The following is an 18040-nucleotide window of genomic DNA, read 5'->3' on the forward strand; positions in this document are numbered from 1 at the left end:
TGGGGGCACATACCAGCATTGGGCCACATCACAGCATCAGCATATTTTTACTTAACTTTACACTGTTCATGGCCTTCTTTCATTACAAGCCATGGACATCATTAAACATTAGCCTCACCTATTAAAACTGTTCCTTCTGTTGTTTGTCATTTTAAAACCAATAAACAATTATAAGAATAGTAAATTAAACCTAACCCATCCAGTCCATTCATTACCTTATTATTCAATCTGCTAACCTACATACACATTCTAGACTACCCAATACGTTAGAATCGGGCCACCTTCTAGAGTAGAATAATATCCGTACGATTATTGAATCCTAGAGGAGTTCTTGTGCCCATTTCAAATATCCACTTGCTTTCTCTACTTTTTTAGAGAAAGCAAGTGGATATTTGAAATGGGCACGAGAACTCCTCTAGGATTCAATAATTGTACGGATATTATTCTACATTATTGAGACATCTGGGGCATAAGTGAGATAATACTTAAATGAGGGGAGAGGAGAATTTTTTTTTTCCTCCCCATAGGCATTACTGAATTGTTATCCTTGTAATATTGCTATATCCATTTGCCTCTTTCAATATAACTTACTTAGCTATATCCTTGACATACTTCTTATATTTAAAATCCTGCCTTCATATGAGATGTTATTTTCCTATGCCTTCTTAGTACTTATAATGTTGTACATTTATTAGCAATGTTGTTTGTAGGTTCACATTAGCAAATGGTTAACCCTTTTGTCTGTATTCCTTTGCTTTGCTTGAGAAATCATGGGTCTCGTTCTGTGAGAGCCAGTTGATTGGTCTGGGCCTTCCACTGGAGGTTTCCTGAGAAACCTGGAGGTCCAGTGGCCCCCTCTTGAAGAAGGGGTACTGTCACGATCCTTCTGTGCACACAGGTGATGTTTTGCGGTGTCTTCCTGAACTTCAGAGGTGGCAGTTATATGTTTCCTTTGTGCAGAGCATCTTGCATTTGGATATGCTTTTGTCGCAGATGTGTCTGGACCTCTAGGTACTGCTACTGGGACCAGGTGCAGAAGGGGCCGGCGATCGTCCAGACATTATTGGATGCTGTCCCTTTAAGGGCTGGATTTAGGTTTTTTTCTGTTCCTTGCCAGGTTGGAGGAGCCTTTCCTCCAGCTGGTAATTATGGGCCTTTATAAGGTTGGGCCTCTCCTCCAGTGCGGGTTATACTCTTCACTTGGAGAAGTTGCTTGCTCTGGTGTGCATGTTGCTTCAGACTACTGTAGCTGTATTTTCTGAAGATTCCCTCTCTAAGATAAGTTGTTGTTTTTCCTTTTTCCCCTTTTGCTGGTTATTTTTGTTTTTCCCCCTTGGATTGGTGGGTGGTGGGATTTAGTCCTAGGGTCTGGCTAAGAGACAGGGTCACGTTGGCAGGCCACACCTTCTAAGGCTAGCGCCACACATCCGTGCCTCCGGTACGTGTTTGGCATTTTTTACACGTACCGGAGACACGTGCTTATGTTGACACAGTCCTTTTAATATAAATAGCCTCACGTCAGTGTTTTGGCACGGAGCGTGTGTCCGTTCCGTGCCTACGTTTGACCGTGCCGAAAAAGCGCTGACATGTCCGTTTTCCCCCGGCATAACGTCCTCACGGATCCATTAAATCCTATGGGTCCGTGTTTGCACGTACGTGATACGGATGGCCTCCGTATGCTATCCGTGTGGTCCGTGTCCGTGTTTTAAAATTCAAAGTTGTTACAATTTCAAATACTTTCAGGTGGCGTAGCTAACATATTTTTTTTGCACAAAACTTACTGTGCATTTGCAGAAGGAGTGAGCAAGCAAGCAGTTGTAGTTCTGTGTAGTGAAAGAACTTTTTTGAGCACAATTTCTGCTTCCAAATATAATAATGGCTCCACGGGTGGACACGGAGAAACTGATATCAGCTGTCGAGACTCACCCACCATTATGGGATACACGTGTTGATGGTTACCATGACAGACTGACAGTTGACCGCCATTGGCTTCAAGTTGCTGAGGAAGTGTACCCCAATAATGCATGGGATAGATGTTCGCCTTCAAAGCGTGCTAAATATGGTAAGTTTTTATATAATTTTTATAGAGGTTTTTTTTTAATATATATTTTTTTTTTTTATAATTTCAAACTGTGAATGTTTTGTTATTGTAATGTTGTTTTTTATTTAAATTAACTTTGTGAAGAATTGTTATATGTATTAATCTATTTATTGAGTTAATGTTAAATTTTAAAAAAGGTTACCTAACATTTCTAAAGTTCAAAAATTCAAAGTAATCTTTAATTTGTAATATGATTTTGAATTCTTCATGAAGTTAATTAATTAACAGATAAAACTGTCATGTGAATTTCAATTCCATGTTTTATTAGTCTAATTTTTGTATCCCAATTTCTAATCATGTTTGGTTTATTTTGTTTTTTGTGCTTTATTTTAATAACATTTCAATATCATGACCTAAATTATTAAAATAATATTTCTCTTTTTTTTTTTGCAAATTTTTCTTGTTAATAAAAAACCAAAACTTTTTAAAATATATATCACAATTACTTCCAAGAAAATTACTGAGAAATATTATTTTGTTATGTGTGAATGTATAAAAATGCTTTTTAGTGAATAATATCTAAAATAATGAATTTTCCTATAATGTATTTGTCCACCTTTATTATGTAAAATTGTATATTACATTTAGCAAACATTATTATCATTAATGTGTGCAGAATTATGCTGAATGTTGCAAGTGACATATTTTGTTAAATTCAACAGTTGACTTGGTAAAAAGGCGTTGGCGTTCAGCACGTGATCAGTACCGAAGGGAGTACAACCCTATACCATCATCATCCAGCCAAGGCCGCAAACGCAGATATGTTTACTATGAACAAATAAGCTTCCTAGCACCCATCTTAGAAGTAACACAGTAAGTTTTTTGTTATATATTTTTATTTTTTTTATTTTTTTAACAATAATTTTTCTTTACAATTCATTTATTTTCTGAAGTTAATTTTAAAAATATAAATGTTATGATTGTAATATGTTATCTAATTTAATATAGAACGGAGGATAATCTAGACGATTCTGATGAACAACCAACAGCTGGTCCCTCTGCTACAGCCACCTCAGCATCAGAACAAGAACCTGGCAGAGAAGACAGTGAAAATCAAGAGATTCAACAAGATGCAGCAGCAGCAACTGAATCACATGATGGTGGGACAGAGAGTGCACAAACCAACAACCAAGGCACATCAACACAACAAACAACAACACCAGCAACACAATCAACACAAACAAATGTACTTCCACGTTTTGCACCACAACCTCTCCGTGCAAGAAGAATCCGCAGACCTGATGAAATGAGATCCTTACCGGAAATAATTGACACACGCATTATTCACATAATGAACACTTTAATTCCAGAAACAGATGCCGAGCGTTTTTGTCGGTCTTTATCTACTAGCTTAACCAAAATTGCATCCGATAGGCAGGAATGTGTACGTGCTGCTATGCTGACACTACTTTCAGCTAGTCAGGCAGAACAGGAACCAGTGAGAGTTTATGAGGCCATAGAAAATTGGCGGACCATTATGCAACAACATACAGTCCCAAACACAACAGACAATCAAAATACCATTTCAACACAAACAACAATGGCAACAGTAATTGTCACTAATCCAGTATTACAACAATCTGGTCAACCTTCTATTGCTTCAAGTACGGTATTCCCAACACCAATTAGACAAGGGTATGTTTCAACCAATACTGGCACCTTAAGCACTGTACAAAGTGCAACCTCACAGCAACCCATAAACTATATGAATTTACAACCCACTCCAAGTACTAGTTACTTTACTCAACCCACAAATATTGGTGCTTTACCTAACTTGCTTCCTGGTTCAACATACCCACAATCATTCATGATGCCTCATTATCCAATCTCAACTATGTTACCTACACCACACTTACAAACATCAGTCAACTATCCTCAAGGTCAACAACATACACACACACAATACCCACTTACCCATGTAGACCCACAGGTGTACTCAACAACAGGCAATGTGTTGGGCCAAACAAGCATGCAACAGACTGTTCCACACACTACTGTAGTTAGTAATAGGAATGTTGTTCAGCAAACAACTGCTTCCATTCCTGAAAATACTATTTCTGAGGCCACCCAAAACAACATACTCAGCAACACTCAGGTTACTTCCCTAGAAGATCTTGTAGACTTATGATACACATTTTTGTTAATCTTTACATTCAACCAACAAATATGATGAAGGGCCCAAAAAAAAAAAAAATAGGGTTTGCCAAAAATGTTTAAACTCAGAGTCTTAAAAATTTAAAAAAAGGCATGTGTGATTATATTTTGTGCCGGATGACATATATGTTTTATGCCATGGATATGTTTAATTTTTTATGAACACATTTGTACACAAACAATTTGATAGGTAGATGAGTTCTTATATTCTCAAAACAAAGTTTGCAATTATTATGTCTATGTAAATGTCCAACATGAGACCAACATAATTGGTCGAAAATTTCACAACATTGTAAGCAATGCAAACATTTTTGCAAGTGTACTATTTTAAGTAAAGTATATGAAAAATGTTTAAAGAAAAAAAACAAATGTTAATTTTGTAAAAGTTTCCAGAAGATGAGCAAGAAATTAATTTTTTTTTTAAACTAAAAAAGAACATCATTACTTTTTGGAATAATAGGCATATTATTAATAAAAAAAAATGTTTTCAAAATAAATATTGTGTTTGTTTTTTAAATTTAGATATAATATTGCATTTTTCCCATAGACGATTAACATTATTAATTTTGTAAGTTTAAACAAACAAAAAATCATGATACTAAAACAGAAATGTACAAACACATACATACAACATTCAGAAATCCATGTTGTTAACAGAAATGTCAGTTGGTGATTAACGCATTTTCACTTTAATACAAGTAAGCTTTAAGCTCTTAGATTGTTTAAACTAATTAAACATTTTCGTCTAAGTGAAAAAAATACATTTTTACAAAAATAAACCCATAAAAATATTAACAAACATCAATATTATTATTAGCATCAAAACAATTAAAGTAATCAGTAAATAATTTTCTGATTTGTAATCCAGGTGTCACGGAATTATGAGACATAGGTTCACCTGTTGGATTAACAACATGGTTTATCTGAGATTCATCATCAACATAAGTTCCTCCTTCATGTATCCAACAGAAATTGTGAAGCACTATGGTAGCCTTGATGACAGATTTGACAGAGTTTGGCTGCAACTGAATAGTTGTGTGATAAATGCGCCATTTGTTAGCTAAAATACCAAATGCACACTCCACATAACGTCTTGCTTTAGTTAGCCAATAATTAAAGTACTGTTTCCTGTCATCAATTGATCTCCTTGGATATGGTCGCATAACATGTTTGGATAATGCAAATCCTGCATCTGCTACCATGACATATGGTGCCAACGGTCCAGATGTACCAGGTAGGGCAACTGGGGGTGGGATCAATAATGAATTTTCTTGCAGGCGTTGGGCTAATCTTGATGAGCGGAAAATACGGGCATCTGAGGCACTACCATAGGCCCCAATGTCAGCATAAATAAAACGGTATTCTGTGTCAACCAATGCCAAAATAACAACCGAAAAAAACTTATGAAAATTGAAATAACGTGAACCAGAGTTTGGTGGTTTTTTAACTCTGAAATGCTTGCCATCCAAAGCTCCTATGCAGTTAGGAAAGTCCACAGAGTCCTTGAAGCCCTTAGAGATTTTCAACCAATCTTCTCTGTTTTGCTGAGGCATCATTTGGTCTTTTAAATGTTGCCATATCATGTCGCATGTGTGACGTACTATAACGGCAATGGTTGATCTCCCCAACAAAAAATCAAAATGTAACGCACTAAAAGATTGACCAGTCGCCAAGAATCTATGAAAACAAGACAAACAATGACTTTCAATTATCAATAAGTTTTTTTAAAGAAAAGCAAACCAAACAAACCACAAACATTGATTAAAAACATAGATTAGATCAAGAAATATCAATTACACATTTCAATGTGAAACCAAACACATTTCAAAAAGATTAAAAAAAAAAAAAAAATACCTCAGAGTCACCACAAATCTCTCCTCAGGGGAAATGGAAAGCCGCATCCAAGTGTCCTGATGTTGCAAATGAGATCGTAAAATATTTAGTAAGTAATCAAAACTCTCAACTGACAAACGGCAGTATGAAAAAAACTTATCTGGGAAATTCCGTAACTCAAAAAATAAAGTATGGAAATGACCATGCATAGGCCGCATCATGATTAGTGGATGCACCCACAATCTGTTTCTTCTTACATTATCATATTGCAACATGTGCCGTCTAACACCAAAACGACGAGATATAATCCAACATAAAAACACTAAGGCCTCCGTGGATAATGGCATTGCGAAAAATTTGTCACAACACATAGGTGCTCCAAGGCAGAATACAAGCAGGAAACAGTTTATAGGTAACTTATATTTATGTCCTAATCACATACACCTATGTGTCATTTAATTCCAACTGATCACCATTATCTCAATGTGTGAAACATGTTAAACACGCACAAAAAACAGACTGCACACGGAACACACACTGACGTATTTCACGCACAGGAAAACGCACACACGTACACACGTATGACACACGATATGCATACGGACACTACACGGAGGGGAAAAACGGACAGAAAATACGGAACACGGACACAAAAAACGGACTACAGCACACGTACGTTTTTTAAACGTGAGTGTGGCAGAAGCCTAACTATGATAGGTACCTGTGGTTTGAGGATAAGCGCAGGGCCCCCCAGTGTCAGGGTCAGCACAGGAGCCCTTGATTTCCCCCCTCTTTGAATTACAGCCTCCTTTATGCCCTGGAGTCCACTTGCTGGGTGTCTCTCCCCACACCCAACATGACAGCTCTGTTGTGTTTCTTTGAGCACTAGCTTACAGGTTGTTTGACAGCACAGGATTCCATGCAGATTCTGGGAGTTGCTTTTACTCAGGTGTTCCACCTTCCTTGTAATTGCTCTGTTTCATTACTGAGGATGCTCCAACTTTGCCAGTCATACTCTCTGGTTCTGCAGTTGTGCTCTTGGCTTGTGTTTGTGCTTGTGTTCTGATCTAAGTTTTCTGACCCTGCACTGTTGATTGACTCCTGTGAGTGTGTGTAAGTTTGTGGAGTGCTGAGTGCACTTGGAAAGAAAAGGGAAGATAATGTGAGTAGGTTGTGGTCAGCAAGGGGGAGAGGTGAGTTAGAGAGTTTAGATAGGGAACAGAGGCGGGAGAAGATGAAATCCAGTGTGTGGACATTTTTATGAGTGCTGCAGAGGACCATTGAGAGAGGCCAAAAGAGGAAGTGAGTGTTAGAAGCATATAGATAGCTGAGTGGAAGTGTCATTGGAGATGTTTAAGTCACCCATGATGATAGTAGGGATGTCAGCAGAAAGGAAATTAAGTAGCCAAGTGGTTAAAAAGGTGTTTGGCCCTGGGGGCAGTAAATGACAGCCAGTTGGAGGGGGGTAGATGCGGACATAGTGCACCTCAAAAGAAGGGAGAGTAACTAAGGGTGGCAGTGGAATTTGGGTGAAAGAGCAGTTATCTGGCCGCTAGAAACCAACTCTTCCAGCAAGCTTGTGTCTGCGGTGGTGGTGAGAATGATGAACTCAACCATAAGAAAGTTCAGCTGGAGAGGCTATGGCAGAAAGGGTGAACCAGGTTTCTGTGATCTCGAGGAAGGAAAGTTTGTTAGTGATGAAAAGATCATGGATGTATGAAAGTTTGTTGTAGACAGAGCGAGTGTTCCATAGAGTTTCAGATAGAGGGAGTGGGGAAGTAGAGACTGGATGAATGGTTATAAGGTTAGAAAGGGTCTAGAAATTTGTGATAGATGGTGGATGGGATTTAGAAGTGACTGTGAGAATATTGTGAGGAGGACCAGGATTTGGAGCGATATCACCAGAAATGAAGAAGATCAGAGAGTGTTAGTAAGTAGGAGCAGGAGAGGGCATGTGATGGCTGTGTGTGTTTGGAGACAAAAGATTTTAAGTTGAGGAACAGTTCCGAAGAGGAGGTGAGATGGATGGGGAGTGTAGAGGGAGAGATGACCAGTTCATTACTAAGTGGAGGGATTAGGGGGGAAGTGAAGGACTATAGGGGTGATAGAGGAAATAAACAGAAACGTTGTTTACAGTGACTAGGTATTCAGTTCCCTTCTGGTTCAGTTCTGGTCTAATGCATTTTTGTACACTTATACGATGCACAAGCAGACTAAAGTCTATGCAGACTTGTTGCTAACAATATATACGCTTAAGGTACCGTCACACTAAACAACTTACCAGCGATCCCAACAACGATACAACCTGATAGGGATCGCTGGTAAGTTGCTAGGAGGTTGCTGGTGAGAGGTCACACAGTCAGACGCTCCAGCGATCCCTGACCTGGCAGGGATCGCTGGAGCATCGCTACACGGGTTGCTGGTGAGCTGTCAACAGCAACCAGTGACCAGCCCCCAGCCAGCAGCGACGCACTGAAGTGATGCTGCACTTGGTAACTAAGGTAAATATCGGGTAACCAACCCGATATTTACCTTGGTTACCAGCACACGCAGCTACACGTGCAGAGAGCAGGGAGCAGCGCACACCGCTTAGCGCTGGTTCCCTGCTCTCCTAGCTACAGTACACATCGGGTTAATTACCCGATGTGTACTGCAGCTACATGTGCAGAGAGCAGGAGCCGCGCACACTGCTTAGCACTGGCTCCTTGCTCTCCTAGCTACAGCCCACATCGGGTTAATTACCCAATGTGTGCTGTAGCTACACGAGCAGGGAGTAGCGCACACCGCTTAGCGCTGGCTCCCTGCTCTCCTAGTTACAGCACACATTGGGTTAATTACCCGATGTGTACTGTGCTACACGTGCAGAGAGCAGGGAGCCGCGCACACTGCTTAGCGCTGGCTCCCTGCTCTCCTAGCTACAGTACACATTGGGTTAATTACCCGATGTGTACTCTGCTACACGTGCAAGGAGCAGGAGCCGGCACTGACAGTGAGAGCTGCGGAGGCTGGTAACGAAGGTAAATATCGGGTAACCAAGGACAGGGCTTCTTGGTTACCCAATGTTTACCGTGGTTACCATTGTCCACAGAAGCCGGCTCCTGCTGCCTGCACATTTAGTTGTTGCTGTCACACACAGCGATGTGTGCTTCACAGCGGGAGAGCAACAACTAAAAAATGGTCCAGGCCATTCAGCAACAACCAGCGACCTCACAGCAGGGGCCAGGTTGTTGCTGGATGTCACACACAGAAACATCACTAGCGACATCGCTGCTACGTCACAAAAGTTGTCCATCAGCAGCGATGTTGCTAGCGATGTTGCTTCGTGTGACGGGGCCTTTAGAAATGCATTCACGCATAAAACAGAGGGAAGGGGCTTGTACTTCTCTTAATCAGTTAATCAAAGTATCAGGGAATTCTTGAAGAAAGCAACATGTCTTCTGAGAGTGAGCTGAATCTTAGGTGCCATTGATCCCAAGAATACCTCAAAGTCCACCATATCTTGGGTTTATAAGAAATTCTGGGTGATTTTATAGTGCTCATCAAAGTCACTGAGTTGAACCCCATAGACATTTTTTGGGGTGGAAATTAAGAAGATGGTTGTATCACACAAACACAAGAATATTAGTGAACTGGAAGCAATTGCCTATGAAGCATGGGCTAAGATTCCTCAGGTGTACTGCTGGTGTTTGGCTAAGCTTTGTGTTTGCAGAAGGCCATAACAGCAATAGGTGTTCTGCTAGTTCTAAAGACAATTATCATGAATAATTCTGAGACTGCAATAGTCATTAAAAGTTGCATTTTGTACTGAATTTGTTTAGGTGGAAAACAACTTATTATATTAGCTTTGTTGAAGTATATAAATTGTTTGGGCTCATTGATTTATTGCAAACAGTAGAACATTTAGTCAATAAACGTATTAAACGATGAGGAGCCCTCTCCGGTGGTGTCAGTTCTTGGCAATTCAGGAGTCAGGGCAACGCTGGCGGTCCAGACTTCGCCGACATCTGGCATACCTCTGGAATAGGGGACAGTTTAGGGTCCCTTGTCTGAGGGCTAGTTTATGTAATTTTCAAAATCTAGTATGTCAAAATATTACGCACCAATAAAAATAAAAGCTTGCCATACAAAAAAAATAAGAATTCACTCAGCTTCATCAATGGAGAAGCAAAAAAGTTATGGGACTGTAAAATTAACAACACAAACCAATTTTATTTTTTTTTTTTATAAAGTTCAGAATTTGAAAGCCACTAAAATAACGAAAATTCAATATATTTGGTATTGTAATTGTGCTGACTTAAAGAACCATGTTGTCAGGTCATTTTTACTGCACAATAAATGCTGTAAAAACAAAGTAAAAAAATGAAATAAGAGAAACTGTTTTCTTTTTGTTCTTTTCATCATTATCTTCGTCATCAATGCAATCCTATCGACCTGCAGAATAAAGTTAACATGTCTATTATGTTGCATTGTAAACTCTGTAACATATAAAATATTACAACAATTCCAGATTTTATGTTCTTTGGACATGCCTACTACCAAAAATGGAATTAGTCGTAGCAGTCAAAAGTAAGTACAGTTATTCACACGAAAAAACAAGCCATAATACATTTCCATCTACATAAAAAAAGTTTTAAGTGTTAGAATATAGTGACCTTCCAGTTTTATGTTTTGTTTTTTTTAAAGGGAATCTGTTATTAGGTTTTTCCCATATAAACTGCGGCCAGCACAAGTAAGCCCTTATTTACAGCAGTCTAGAATACGGTATATAAGTGCCCAGGCAGATCTGATCCCCAGTACAATGGGCATCACTGATCTTGATCCGGCACCTTTGTTCTGCTTGTGATCGCCGTCCTCCTTCCCTGTCAATTATTCTAATCACCGCACACTCAGAAATAGTTTGCAAAAGTGTTCAAAGTTTATTTACAAAACATGGTATAGGGCAGTAGGTGCTGCTGGGCATGAGCGACTAAAACACAAAACGTTTCGACCCAACGCAGGTCTTGTTCACGTTGACACTGAAAGAGTGAATAAAAAAACATCTACTTACATAATCACCATTTTTTTCTGTTCTCCTATTCTGTCATGCACTGCGCCACTATCAGTAGCGCAGGTGCAGTTTGCACTGCCCCTGTGCAACTGACATAAACGTCACCCGCAGCTCCACACGCGGGCTCCGGCCCCCCGCACATTACATGACACCCGCACTCCACCCCCCGCACTTTACATGACACCCGCGGCTCAGCCACCCCCGCACATTAGATGACACCCGCGGCTCTGCCACCCCCGCATATTACATGACACTTGTGGCTCTACCACTTCCGCACAATACATGACACTCACTCTCCGCCCACCGCACATCACATGACACCCGTGGCTCAGCCACCCCCGCATATTACATGACACCCGCGTTCCGCCCCCGCACATTACATGACACCCGCGCTCCGCCCCCCGCACGTTACATGACACCTGCGCTCTGCCCCCGCACATTACAAGACACCCGCGCTCCGCCCCCACACATCACATGACACCCGCGATCCGCCCCCCGCACATTATATGACACCCGCGCTCTGCCCCCTGCACGTTACATGACACCTTGATAGATCGGGCATTTCTGAACACACCAATACCAAATATGTGTATATTTTTCTTTTTTTAACCCTTTAATTTTCAAAGGGTTAAAGGGGGGTGATTTGAACTTTTAGGATTTTTTTTATTTTTTAAAACTTTTTTTTTTTACTTTTTTTTTTTATTTTTCTAGTCTCCCTAGGAGGCTATATGGATAAACATTACGATCGCTCTGCCCTATCTGTAGATCTCAGCTTCAGAGCTGAGAACTGCAGAAATGCTGCTTTACTCTCAATGCCGGAAGTATGCCGCCACTGAGAGAAGTGACTCATCACATGACCCTGTGATACCATGGCAACCACCAAAAGTCATGTGATCACGCACGTGACTTCCGGGGGGTCGGCGGTAAGTGAAAGTAATATCCGCGCGCACATACATCTCGCTGCCAGACTTTGGCAGCGAGATGTAAGGGGTTAAAAGTGTCAGGTGGAAGCGATTCCACTCGTAACTTGCAGGCACACGTCAGTTGTTAAAAACAGTTGATGTGTGCGGATCGCCGCAACCTGCCCACGGCAGGGGTGGGGATTAGCCTCACACGATCCATGACGGATATATCCGTCATGGGTCGTGAAGGGGTTAAATGTCCATGCAGATTACTCTAATTAGGGGAAACTACACAAAATGTTAAGGAGAGAATAGCAAGTCACAAATCCACCATCAGATGCAAAAATAAAAACCTGGCTACCCCTACGACACCATTTCAAAGAAGCACGTCACACCATAGCACAATCACGATTCCAAATCATGAACACATTCCTAGACCTAGACGAGGGGGCAACCACATTAAGATCCTAAAACAGCGAGAAATCCACTGGATCCACACACTCCAGACATTGTTCCCAAAAGGTCTCAATAGGGAAATCGATTGGCTAATGTAAAATCTCTCCCCCAGACACGCTGATATATCCACGAGCCACGATTGGTTTTGGGACCCTCCTTCCCTACGACCTTGTTAGGTGAGTAAATTCCAGTGCCTATAAATACATTTAATTTATAAATGCTTTTCCCAGATGGCCTTATAAACCGTACTTGTTATGGGCATCCCACAAGCTGGACCCCACGGATCCCTCTAAATATCAATTGCCCTTGTGTTTTTTTTAATATATATATATATATACATATATATATACAGTACAGACCAAAAGTTTGGACACACCTTCTCATTCAAAGAGTTTTCTTTATTTTCATGACTCTAAAAATTGTAGATTCACATTGAAGATATCAAAACTAGGAATGAAAAGATGTGGAATGGAATACTTAAAAAAGTTTGAAACAACTGAAAATATGTCTTATATTCTAAGTTCTTCAAAGTAGCCAGCTTTTGCTTTGATTACTGCTTTGCACACTCTTGGCATTCTCTTGATGAGCTTCAAGACGTAGTCACCGGAATGGTTTTCCAACAGTCTTGCAGGAGTTCCTAGAAATGCTTAGCACTTGTTGGCCCTTTTGCCTTCACTGAGGTCCAGCTTACCCCAAACGATCTCGATTGGGTTCAGGTCTGGTGACTGTGGAGGCCAGGTCATCTGGCGTAGCATCCCATCACTCTCCTTCTTAGTCAAATAGCCCTTACACAGCCTGGATGTGTTTTTGGGGTCATTGTCCTGTAGAGAAATAAATGATGGTCCAACTAAACGCAAACCGGATGGAATAGCATGCCACTGCAAGATGCTGTGGTAGCCATGCTGGTTTAGTATGCCTTCAATTTTGAATAAATCCCCAACAATGTCACCAGCAAAGCAACCCCACACCGTCATACCTCCTCCTCCATGCTTTACGGTGGGAACCAGGCATGTAGAGTCCATCCGTTCACCTTTTCTACAAAGACACGGTGGTTGGATCCAAAGATTTCAAATTTGGACTCATCAGACCAAAGCACAGATTTCCACTGGTCCAATGTCCATTCCTTGTGTTCTTTAGCCCAAACAAGTCTCTTCTGCTTGTTGCCTGTCCTTAGCAGTGGTTTCCTAGCAGCTATTTTACCATGAAGGCCTGCTGCACAAAGTCTCCTCTTAATAGTTGTTCTAGAGATGAAAAGGTGTGTCCAAACTTTTGTACATCTAATATATAAAGCTGAATGTGTGTGTGTGTCTGTGTGTGTGTGTGTATGTATGTCCGGGATTGGCATCTGCACCGTCGCAGCTACAGCCACAAAATTTTGCACTCTCACACGTCTGGACCCTGAGAGCGTCATAGGCTATGTTTTGAGGGGAAATTTTAACCCCGCGCTTTACAGTTATTCACCAAAAAACCTGCCTCCATTAAAGCGAATGGAGCTGGGAGTCGCAGTGCGGCCAGAACTTCAGAAGAATGCGCAGCCACGCCCTTAAATGGAATGTTGGCATGTCACAATGCAGCCAGGGAAAGAGACAGACACAGACAGGGAAAGAGGCAGACACAGACAGGGTAAGAAACAGACATAGACAGGGTAAGAGACAGACACAAAGAGACAGGCAAAGACAAAGAGACAGACTGACAGGGAAAGAAAGAGACAGGGAAAGAGAGGGAAAGAGAGAGACAGGTTAATAGACAGACACAGACAAGTAAAGAGACAGACACAGACAAAGAGACAGAGACAGACACAGGGAAACAGGCAGACCGGGAAAGAGACAGACAGGTAAAGAGACAGACAAAGAGACAGACACCGAGAAAGAGAGAGAGGGAAACAGACAGGGAAAGAGACAGACGGAGAAAGACAGAGACAGACAGGGAAAGAGAGAGAGACAGAGAGATATATACAGAGGGGGAGACAGACATTATAATTACATTTATATCTATTTGTATTGTGGTTTTTGTGTGCAGAATACATTTTTGTTAATAGATTCTATTTTGTTAACAGCAGTTATTAACCCGAGCAAAGCCGGGTAGTACAGCTATTTTATATATATATATATATATATATATATATATATACAGTCAGGGCCAGAAATATTTGGACAGTGACACAAGTTTTGTTATTTTAGCTGTTTACAAAAACATGTTCAGAAATACAATTATATATATAATATGGGCTGAAAGTGCACACTCCCAGCTGCAATATGAGAGTTTTCACATCCAAATCGGAGAAAGGGTTTAGGAATCATAGCTCTGTAATGCATAGCCTCCTCTTTTTCAAGGGACCAAAAGTAATTGGACAAGGGACTCTAAGGGCTGCAATTAACTCTGAAGGTGTCTCCCTCGTTAACCTGTAATCAATGAAGTAGTTAAAAGGTCTGGGGTTGATTACAGGTGTGTGGTTTTGCATTTGGAAGCTGTTGCTGTGACCAGACAACATGCGGTCTAAGGAACTCTCAATTGAGGTGAAGCAGAACATCCTGAGGCTGAAAAAAAAGAAAAAATCCATCAGAGAGATAGCAGACATGCTTGGAGTAGCAAAATCAACAGTTGGGTACATTCTGAGAAAAAAGGAATTGACTGGTGAGCTTGGGAACTCAAAAAGGCCTGGGCGTCCACGGATGACAACAGTGGTGGATGATCGCCGCATACTTTCTTTGGTGAAGAAGAACCCGTTCACAACATCAACTGAAGTCCAGAACACTCTCAGTGAAGTGGGTGTATCTGTCTCTAAGTCAACAGTAAAGAGAAGACTCCATGAAAGTAAATACAAAGGGTTCACATCTAGATGCAAACCATTCATCAATTCCAAAAATAGACAGGCCAGAGTTAAATTTGCTGAAAAACACCTCATGAAGCCAGCTCAGTTCTGGAAAAGTATTCTATGGACAGATGAGACAAAGATCAACCTGTACCAGAATGATGGGAAGAAAAACGTTTGGAGAAGAAAGGGAACGGCACATGATCCAAGGCACACCACATCCTCTCTGTAAAACATGGTGGAGGCAACGTGATGGCATGGGCATGCATGGCTTTCAATGGAACTGGGTCACTTGTGTTTATTGATGACATAACAGCAGACAAGAGTAGCCAGATGAATTCTGAAGTGTACCGGGATATACTTTCAGCCCAGATTCAGCCAAATGCCGCAAAGTTGATCGGACGGCGCTTCATAGTACAGATGGACAATGACCCCAAGCATACAGCCAAAGCTACCCAGGAGTTCATGAGTGCAAAAAAGTGGAACATTCTGCAATGGCCAAGTCAATCACCAGATCTTAACCCAATTGAGCATGCATTTCACTTGCTCAAATCCAGACTTAAGACGGAAAGACCCACAAACAAACAAGACCTGAATGCTGCGGCTGTAAAGGCCTGGCAAAGCATTAAGAAGGAGGAAACCCAGCGTTTGGTGATGTCCATGGGTTCCAGACTTAAGGCAGTGATTGCCTCCAAAGGATTCGCAACAAAATATTGAAAATAAAAATATTTTGTTTGGGTTTGGTTTATTTGTCCAATTACTTTTGACCTCCTAAAATGTGGAGTGTTTGTAAAGAAATGTGTACAATTCCTACAATTTCTATCAGATATTTTTGTTCAAACCTTCAAATTAAACGTTACAATCTGCACTTGAATTCTGTTGTAGAGGTTTCATTTCAAATCCAATGTGGTGGCATGCAGAGCCCAACTCGCGAAAATTGTGTCACTGTCCAAATATTTCTGGACCTAACTGTATATGTATATATATATATATATATATATATATATATACACGCACACTATACATATTTTGTATTATAAACGCCTTTTTAAATGGCAGCGCAGTTTTTAATTTATGGCAACAGACATCAGGTTCAGCTGTACATTATCTTCCTCATATCAATTATAATGCGTGTTTCCTTGTTGACTGTACCAATTACAGTGCGCAACAATGATTTTGCTGCTAAGAGAAAAAAAATGTGATTTATACTAAGTTGAATGCACTGATTCCAATATGAACTTTGAATTTGCCTGGCACGTCTAGCTGTTGGCTGTCCACTATAGTCAGGGCCGCCATCAGGGCATTACTGCTGTGCCTGGTGTACTGGGCCCGGTGAAGAAGGGCCCGGCTGAGCCAGGGGCAATTACTTAGTTTTATTATGCCTCGTGCCAGCTGGGCCCTCCACCCTCTTCACCGGGCCACAGTCACAGTCACAGCAGAGGGGCCTGGCAGTGCTGCTTTTGTCACTATACACGTGGCTAATTTGCATAACATGCAAATTAGCGATGTGTGCTGGAGATACCGCTTATGCAGCTGCACTGGGCCCCGAGGTTCAGGGGGACTCTTCCTGGTCTGTCGGTAATGAGGGCAATCTGACCTGTAGCTGCTCAAGGCTTTGGGGGCTTCTGGCCAGATTGCCCTCAGTGCATGCAGCGTGCCGGGCAGGGAGCGATCCACAGCTCTGTACAGTGTAGAGAGCGGAACTCAGGAGTCCGTCCTCTGCTCCCTGCCCTTTTCCATGTGACACAGGCGCACACTCCTTGATGACGTCATCACGCTGCACGCGCCTGTCTAATTTGAACAGAACGCGGGAGCTGGGAGGTGAAAAGACGGTGCGGCGCTGATCCATACATCCGGTACAGGAGAGGTAAGTTTTAATTACATTTTTTTTTTTTTTAAATAGACTGAGGAGGGGATAATTAGGAGGGGGACTATTGGTATTGGTAGAGGGGATTCAGGGACTTATGGTGATCGCGGGGGAGGGGAAAATCATGTGTGAATTTACAGGCATCCTGTCAGGTGCTCTCTGCCCTCCAGCAGCATTCACACACATTATATATATATATATATATATATATATATATATATATATATATATATATATATCTCAGAATTCCCTGCCTCACCAACTTTGATGCAAGAAGGCCTGCGGAGACACCATCACATGTTTCTCAACGCTGGCAGGAAACTAGCCAGGTCTTTCACCGGGAAGGAACAACCACGGGAAGGGCAGTCTCCAGTCAAGGAGACCACCTATGCCAAACATGGTATCCATCCACAGACAGCCGTTTCGGGGTATTTGCCCCTCATCAGTGTGGAGTAGGAATCTGGCTAGTGGGACATTGCCTAGTAAAAGACTATGTGAGCAAGGATGGTTGACCTTAGGGAGATCAACATCCACCACTGCGGAGACACCATCACGTGTTTCTCAACGCAGTGATTCTAGAGCAATGCCCCCTGGGAAATATTCAAAGCAAGAAGGCCTGTGGAGACACCATCACATGTTTCTCAACGCTGGCAGGAAACTAGCCAGGTCTTTCACCGGGAAGGAACAACCACAGGAAGAGCAGTCTCCAGTCAAGGAGACCACCTATGCCAAACATGGTATCCATCCACAGACAGCCGTTTCGGGGTATTTGCCCCTCATCAGTGTGGAGTAGGAATCTGGCTAGTGGGACATTGCCTAGTAAAAGACTATGTGAGCAAGGATGGTTGACCTTAGGGAGATCAACATC

General features: G+C 41.5%; 1 protein-coding gene across 1 annotated transcript in view; it reads left to right on the plus strand.

Moving 5' to 3' along the window:
• The first annotated feature begins 1795 nt into the window (after positions 1–1795).
• Positions 1796–18040, plus strand: part of LOC142254227 (uncharacterized) — a 56796-nt gene continuing 40551 nt past the window's right edge. Inside the window, exons 1-4 of the mRNA XM_075325261.1 lie at positions 1796–2062; positions 2764–2914; positions 3050–3539; positions 10596–10654. Of these exons, the coding sequence (XP_075181376.1) occupies positions 1876–2062; positions 2764–2914; positions 3050–3539; positions 10596–10654 (887 nt within the window). The 5' untranslated portion in view covers positions 1796–1875. The remainder of the gene's footprint in view (positions 2063–2763; positions 2915–3049; positions 3540–10595; positions 10655–18040) is intronic.

The sequence above is a fragment of the Anomaloglossus baeobatrachus genome, chromosome 1 (assembly GCF_048569485.1).
Source record: "Anomaloglossus baeobatrachus isolate aAnoBae1 chromosome 1, aAnoBae1.hap1, whole genome shotgun sequence".
Lineage (NCBI taxonomy): Eukaryota > Metazoa > Chordata > Amphibia > Anura > Aromobatidae > Anomaloglossus > Anomaloglossus baeobatrachus.